The following is an 8,930-nucleotide window of genomic DNA, read 5'->3' as shown; positions in this document are numbered from 1 at the left end:
TTTATTTTTATTATTTTAATGTTTAAATTACTTACGATATGTCTGAATAAATTATTTTTAATCAACATTTTTTGTTTCTTTTTATTTTACTTTTTTTTAAGTTACCAAGGTAGGGATATATATCAGCAATCAAAGTAAATATATATATTCCATTTATTTGGAACACCAATAAAATTACTTGGTCTTATTATTTTTTTAATATAATATAATATTCATCAAACGATATTTAAAAAAAATTACTGTATTTTCAAACGAAAAACAAGATTTATAATAAACTAAGTCCGTAAAGACTTTATTATTACGACATGTCCATGTCTATTTCCTTAAGTCTTGGTTTTTTTTAATTTGTAATAGGAAATTCTGTTGAATATACGTAAATATAATTCGGAAAAATTATCATAATACTTGTTGTTACTTTCAATATATTAGTATTAAAGATGTAATAAATTTTTAGGATATATTCACTAGCATATTAAATTAATCGAAGCTCAAGGAACAACGGCTGAAGGAAGCACTGACGTAATATCGACACTTTTGTCCAGTATAAATTGATCTCGTAGGTTATTTGTAAAAGTTAAAATTTGTATTTTTAGCAAAAAGTTATAGCAGCATATGTTTTAGGAAAAGGTCAGTAAAAATCACTGAGTAATTATTATCAATTAAAATTAACATTTAACTCAATATTTAACCGTCACCATTATAATGTATTAAGACTGCAAATATAATATTTAGTAAGTAAAGTCGATGTAGCTTTTAAGTATTGTATAAAATTTTAGTGGCATTTGTTAAATAATACTATGCATTCTTTCAAAGATTGTTCTGTTAATGCGCTTTCAAATAATATGTGTTTATTGTGAATGTTATGAGCGTTATTTATGTAAATGATTTTTTATCTCCTATACAGAACACATCAATCATAGTAGATAGATTTATAACTAAACTGAAATAAGAATCTGATAATGAATCTTTTGTAAAGAAACTTTCCATACATCCCTTTTAACGCAGACTAAATCATGTAACAATTAATTTATATTGTAATGTAAAATAAATAGGTTAGAATTATAGACATTTACCTATAAATGGATAGTTTCATACATAAATTATACACTAATTTCCATGAATTAATGGTCAGGACTTATAATAATGTAAAATTAATATAATTTAATATAGCAACATTTGTTCGCTTTTTTACCTTAACGTTAGTGTTACCCTTGTATAACCACAATTTTTTCTAATTTTAATTGATTTCTTCTCTAACGTAAAGGTCGTAACAATTTATTTGTGTACTAATTGTAAACTAAACTAATTAAATCGTGCTCAAAAAAGGCCTGCCTTATTGTGTACATGTTTTTATTATCTTACTTCCTAACTCAAAAAACAGATGTTATCATAATTTTTTGATAGTGCTCATAAGAATAAGCTTGTTGGTTGTACTCTTTGAAATCATATTTTAACGTGTAACAAATAAAAAATTATATCCGAATAATTTTTTTTTTTTCGTTATCGTCGTAATAAAGTGATCACTACTGTGCTTTATTTTGTTAATTCATTGCCCAAAGATCTACAATATCTTATAGTAAAAGTCTAAAAGTATAGTAAAAAAATATATCAAACGTAAAAATATTGTCTCTTAGTAACTGTAGGTCTTGGAAATTAAATTGAAATACCGTTTAAGGGAAAATAGAGATATGTACGTCGCAAGCATATTGTATAATTCAGACTTCCACAAACAGCGTCTGCGTTTTACATAAACTCAGAGTTAGAAAATATGTTAGACAAACTAACAACGCATTCAATTGTCGTTGGTTGCATTGTTATGGTGACCATGAGAGTGCTTTTCGTACAATAAAAATCTAGCCTTAATTTGCAATTTCACGCCGTTTGTAAACTGCGGAATTAAACAATATGCCTGCGACATATACAGGTCGGTCATAAGTACTACCGTATTATTCAGAAACTGAAAGTTGGGTCATCCAAGTTTTTGATAAATGGTGAGCTTATGGACGAGAAGTCTATCTTAAGACAAGGGCGTCTCACCAACGAGAGGGGGGCTGCTTTGGGATTGAAAGAACTATCCCCCCCTTATCATCACCTGGCAACATTCTAGTATTAAGACAGATGGAATAAGATAGACAGTGATGGATTGAGTGAAAAGGGAATGACTTCTGAAATGACGATTGAGATCAAAGAAAGATGAGATGAGGAAGAATAGTATATTTTTCTGACCCTACGTGTATGAAAGGGCAAGGTGATGACGTACTCAACATATCTTATGTATTAAACATAGATAATTTTACAGAGAGTACTACTTTCATAATTTAATATAAGTAAATATCAAAATATGATTTACTTATTATTATGACAATTGTGATTTTTTCCAATTTTCTTTTATAAGTTTAGCTTCCATAGACAATGTTTTCCGGAGAAAAGGAACGCAACGGAAAAATACCGCTGTGTTTATGGTTTGACAAGCAATGTCTTAATGTCCGACTCTTATCAAATCTTTTTTACTCGTTTAATAATTTATACTACAAAAATAAATAAATAACCGTTAATTTATTACTTAAATATTATTTTAATTTTAAGCTTAATTTATTTCAGTATTAAATTGAGGAATAATAAAAAAAGTATGTAAATTATGTGAATTGTTTCCGCGTGTTTCCTTCCCGCGCACATCGTGTAAGGTGGAAGTTGGTCATGGTCGTCCGCCAAACGGAAAGCCGCCATGATGGCTTTCTGCAAAGTACGCTCAATATGTAAAGTTTCGTTATTGTTTTTCATTAATTGTGACTGAGTGCGTGCAAAAATTAACCATGGGAACGAACTAGAGTGTGCAAAGTGCAGTTTACGGTCCTTAAGGACCTTCTAGAGAAGCTATAAAGTGATTTATTAGTGCATTTTTGTGTCGACGCTAGCGTGTTTTGTTCTGTCAACAAAATGTCGAAGCTCTCGTTTAGGGCGAGGGCCCTAGATGCGTCGAAACCAATGCCTATATATCTCGCCGAGGAGCTTCCGGATTTACCGGACTACTCGGCGATTAATCGTGCCGTACCTCAGATGCCCTCTGGAATGGAAAAAGAGGAAGAAAGTGTAAGTATTTTGCGCATTTAGGTATTAAGTCATCAAACTACTGTGTGTCGGCCATTATGTTTGTGTTTCGTATTCTTACCGCCAGGGGCGTTATTTTTCGGATTTAATACATTTTTGCAAATAAATCATTATTAGTTCAACGTAAGCGTCTGATGTTTGAGATTTACGGATAAAATTAAATAAACAATCTAAAAAATAGCCTATCCTTGTTTGGACACGTGTTTTTGAATTAATGTCAAAATTTGGCGCGCGATGTGCACATGGTCATTCTTTTACACCTAGGAGTTCCGTAGTAGTACATGATGCTGTTTTCTCGTGAGTAACTGTATTGAGAACGTTTTATATATGAAATAAGATGTATTTTTAACAACGAGTGTAACAATAATAAACATAAAGTTGTTTGGCAATGTCGTCATATGTTATTTGTTTACAAACAATGCGTATGCCGGTACGCGATGAGTTATTAGCAAAATGTAGTCTCATCTTTATTTATGTTAAGCCTTTATCTACAACTCATTTCTAAGTAATATTAAGTTATTATATAGTTATCAACTGTATTTTACATTTAAAAGATTTGAAACATTTCGATATCGATTAATAAGAAATGTTTGTTTTGAATATTCTTGTACGTAACATAAATGATAGATTAAAATAATAATTTGTAAGAATTTATGATTTTTTTAAATCTGATGATTAAATAGTTCAGTTTGATTAGATTTGAGAATTAATATTTTTCACAATATATAATTAACGAATATAACATTTTAATTATTTGTCTTTTTAAATTGTCGTGCTCATTTATTAAGTTTCAATAACGCAATTTTTTTAAAGATTTTTAATTTACCTTTATAATAAAAGTGCTGTAGCTGAAAAATGGACAGCTGTTTATAGTTTAGTTGAACTTAAGTTACCAATGGTAATCATTTACATCTGCCAAAAAAATTACAGATGTCTCACTGGTTTCTTACTAGGATATTCTAGGTTAAATATTAATATGGGTATGTTTGAAGGTGCACCTATTATCAAAAATGTTAATATCTACAGTGTATTTGGGTTATTTTTTAACAGTTTCACTTTAGCTATATAATTTTTTAATGACAATGGTGGGAATTTTTATGTTAAGTGAACATAGTGTATCACATGTGTGTCAGAAATCTATAATCTCTGCTGATATCTCTGTGTTATGGGCTTGAGTCGTTTTATTTTTATTATTATATCGTATTGTGATCTGTTTGTGTTTTTAAAAAAGTACTGTTTATTAACCAAAAATGAGAATTTGAAAAGGATATAAAAAAATGAAATGAAAGAAAAAAAAAACAAAAATTGGTTAATGGATAATGCTTCCTACTTTTAACTCTAGGCCATGTTGCTTTTTTAACAAGGAACAGGTAATTTTGTTCATGCGGCAGTTGAGAGTTACAAAACTTCATTAATGTCTCAATAGACTTAACTGAACAATCGGTAGACATCTTCAACCTCTTTCTGCTACTAAATGTTATTATTCTGAGTTGCATATATAACTGAACTTGAAGTTTTTGGTTTGCATTATGCCAGTACAGTAGCGCTTGGAATCGGTGCTGGCATATAACTGACTTCATATAAATACTAACTGATGACAGTGAGCCCACACAGTCTATACAGGCCAATGCTACTGTCCCGCTTTACTGGCATAATGTAAACCAGGCATCTATCCTAGTGCATTGCAATGTGGAAACTATATATGACTGCAATATGATTTTGTTTTTTTGTTTATTATTTTTGTTTACAAATTTTAAATTATTTACAAGAAAACGGTATATCTATATGCAAATTATTTAAAGGTGTACAATGTTAAATAATGACAAGAATAAAAAAATACATGTACAAAAAAGGTTGCGCACTGGCCACTAAACCCCGGGGTTGGTGTTGCCGCAACAAAGGGGTGTTGAACAATTACTGTATTTGAATTAGGAATTTAAAATCTTCATCTTTCAAATATGAATTTTTATCCATTAACTTCATCTTTTAATTTTACATTGTTTTAATTATATGATTTTTTATGTTACCTTGACTCGGGCATTGCAACACAATTTGGGTTCGGCTATTTGGATCAAATAAACATTAAGATGATCAGATTTTGGTATTTAGTTAAGTAGTATCAAATGGAACCTTTAACATCTCTGTAAATTGTCTTCTGTCATTTTTGGTAGGTAGATGGAAATTTAGTAGACATGGAATGGTTTTTAGTACTGAATGCTTAGAATAAACTTTTATTAATATAACATTTTATACCTTTAGTAAACATCAGATCAGATAATCAAATATTGTAGATGTTATTAGATTAGGAAAGAGAATATTAAAGGGAAATTATATGAGTTGTGCAAGCTTCAAAGTATTGAAAAAAATTTACAAAGTATTAAAAATTAACCTTGACATTTGCCGTTTGCTAAATTTTTGTTTACAATTTTAAATTCTATCTTTACAGTGCAGTAGTAGAATTTACTTTATTGTTATACGAAATTAACCTATCACTCATATCGGTTTTGAAGACAAACACTACGACTTTAATTTTAGCCTCGAAAGTGAAATTTTTTGGCTGAATAGTAAAACGGCCAAAACTTTAATCTAAGCTTTTATTGTGATCATAAATATGTAGGAACAAGGGATGTTTGGAGGCGTAGAGGCAAGTGTCGCATACAAAACATGTCGATTTATATTCATTCGGAATTACCTGCCTTGCCCGCCGGATGCTAATGCCATTCGAAGCTACTAAGTTAATGCATCGTCGACTAGACTACCCGTGCAGGCGATTCCTAGAAATGTTGTATAACTTTGGGACCAGTGAAGTCATAGCGCAAGAATTAGATTACATTTGTATAACACACTAGCTTTTACCCGCGACTCCGTCCGCGCGGAATAAAAAATAGAAAACGGGGTAAAAATTATCCTATGTCCGTTTCCTGGTTCTAAGCTACCTGCCCACCAATTTTCAATCAAATCGATTCAGCCGTTCTTGAGTTATAAATAGTGTAACTAACACGACTTTCTTTTATATATATAAGATTCATGCTAACACATTATCTATATATATTAATAAAATTAAAGTGTCTGTATGTAATATTGAAACAAAAAAAATCGTACACATGATGTATTTGTGTAGCCGATAATGAAAAATTAATTTTTGTTTGTACGCGAGGCCGCCTTTGTTCCGGGTAATCTCCGGAACGGCTGGACCGATTTTAAAAGGAAGGTAGCTGATGCACGCGGGCATTTTATAGGCTACTAGCTGTCGCCCGCGACTCCGTCCGTGCGCAGTTAAAAAAAACTTAATAGGGGTATGAAAAATAGATGTTGGCCGATTCTCAGACCTACTCAATATGCTCACAAAATTTCATGAGAATCGGTCAAGCCGTTTCGGAGGAGTACGGGAACGAACATTGTGACACGAGAATTTTATATATAAGATTATTTTTTCCTCGCTGACGAAGTAGCGGGCGACCGCAAGTTTTTATATAAAATACTGCACTGTATATGAAAACTAGTCATATAGACTATACCTATAGTATTGTATATTTATGACACCTACTGTGGATTGCCGATCCCGTCGAGAGAAATCTTGATGCTTTGTCCGTTCTGTATCTGTACGTGAAATATATATACTATGTATACCTTTATTACATACGATTGCATATTTATTACTTATACTGATTTAAGACAAGATTTAAGATATTTACAGATATTTCTTGTGGCACAATTTTATAAGTTTTATTAAATTAGTACCATGTTTGCTTTTGTATGTATAGATTATTTGTTTTGAAAATCGGTGGTTAAATGTGTCATTGGTTTTCCCCAAAAACAATAATAAAGTTTCTGACTAAATTACTCGTATCTTATGAATTGATAATCAACACATCTCCGACACTCACAACGAACGTTCGGTAGAATTCTCTAGAAGTATTTTAAGTCCCCTATGAAACATCTGTCGAAATTACGCCGAGTGAGGTGGTAGCTCGAACCTTCCTTCGGGTGACTATTGCAGCAAAAACGGATTCAAAGTATTTTGCGCAGTAAACACACTGTCGCGTAATTTCGACTGTTCGATGCGTTTGGTGTGTCATATCAACCGATTACAACGAACGTTAATTTATTAGATGAAGTAACAACGCAGTACCAGCAGGTGTGTTCTTTTTAATCAGTCGTACGAGTTATTCGTACAGCAGCAAATGCAGATCCAAATTCAAGATACTAGGCCAATCATTATTTCGCCCTCAATTTCTACACTCTTTCATGCCCTTTATTGAGCTGAAAATACGATAAGCAATGTGGCCTTATCGTAACAAAGTGTACTGTCATCGGATGCCGTTAGGTTCATTGGTACACGTCACTCTTGATAGTGACGTGGCAGGGGCTAGGTCAATTTAGTATTATCACAGTGAATACTTTAATGTTTATAGTTAAACGTACAGCATTATGAATCTTAGTTCCTTTATGTTAAGGTTCATTTTGCTCTGAATTGTATTAAGTGTTTTCTTTTGTAGGGAGAAATGTCGGATTGTAAATTTGTTTCGTATTTTGTTTTTCTACCTTACTAACGAAAATAGGGCTTGTATATGATATTTAGTTCCTGAGTATAATAGGTACTATGTTGAAGCATGAGATCCGATATCAATCGTGTTTTTTATTAGTTTTTAATTTGATTAAATATCTATGTTTTTTTTTACTAATTTTACGTTGCGTCATCGAGGGATTTACGTTGAGTGTACATACGAGGGACGGCATTCGCTCCAATTTATCGGCCCTTAGAATTATTACATTTTAAATGACATTGCTGTACTTTGTAATTTTGTGTTGCATCAAACTTTATTTAATTCAATTCTCGCATTAAGTTCAGAACTTTTAGTATTACTTTGTCAACTAAAACATAGTTAAAACTTTTTATCACAGTTTAATATATTTTTAATATAAATAATAACTTTGGAATATCAATGATTTCTTAAAAAACCAATAATTATTTTCCATAACCAGACTTTACTAAAATTAAACAAGGAAATAAGCGAACACTGCACGCAGGTCCCTTGTTTGTAGGTATGCACTATTAATATGAGTCATAGTATATCACACTGTCGTTGGATTTTTCCATTATCAAAAAACAAGGAAATGTATTAATAGATCCCACGACAGAAGCCTGAATCACACTTGTTTTTGAGAATTTATTTAAAAGAGCATTTAAGTGGCTATGTAATTAATCTTCATATATATAAAATTCTCGCGTCACAATGTTAGTTACCATACTCCTTAGAAACGGCTTCATCGATTTTTATGAAATTTTATGTGCATATTCAGCAGGTCTGTGAGAATCGGCTACTATGTTTTTTTCATACCTATAAGTGATAAGGCTTGTAAATTTGGCACAGATGTAGAACATAATCTGGAAGAACACATAGGCTACTTATTAAGTTTTGTTTTAGCTCCGCGCGGACGGAATCGCGGGCAACAGCTAGTAATAATATAAATAATATCGGCGTAGGTATATAAATTTTTAGGTATTTTAATTGTTAGTTGATAGTAAAACTCTTAGTTCAGCTTTAATAGTGAACATAGTCTACTACGATATATTTTACTCTATTTCAAATTAATTTAAATTAGATTTACGTAAACTTAATTATCTTGAATGCAATAAAAACTTTTGCGATATCGTACTTTGAAATGTACAAGTTGATAAACAAAATTATTTTGCTTATAAAATTCGAATTTAGTACAATCTTTATGATACTTTACGAAGATGCGGGGGTCAAATACCTGTATAAAAGTTTGTGGTGAACGTACGCTGGACCTTGTTTTTAACCCTAAGTTTACAGTTT

At 31.3% G+C, this 8,930-nt stretch overlaps 1 protein-coding gene across 1 annotated transcript in view; it reads left to right on the top strand.

Moving 5' to 3' along the window:
* Positions 1-2,629: 2,629 nt before the first annotated feature.
* Positions 2,630-8,930, top strand: part of LOC106715297 — a 57,966-nt gene continuing 51,665 nt past the window's right edge. The window contains exon 1 of the mRNA XM_014508568.2: positions 2,630-3,090. Within this exon, the coding sequence (XP_014364054.2) occupies positions 2,938-3,090 (153 nt within the window). The 5' untranslated portion in view covers positions 2,630-2,937. The remainder of the gene's footprint in view (positions 3,091-8,930) is intronic.

Source organism: Papilio machaon, chromosome 19, assembly GCF_912999745.1.
Source record: "Papilio machaon chromosome 19, ilPapMach1.1, whole genome shotgun sequence".
Classification (NCBI taxonomy): domain Eukaryota; kingdom Metazoa; phylum Arthropoda; class Insecta; order Lepidoptera; family Papilionidae; genus Papilio; species Papilio machaon.
The sequence above is the reverse complement of the archived record's forward strand: the minus strand, read 5'-3'. Positions and strand labels throughout refer to the sequence as shown.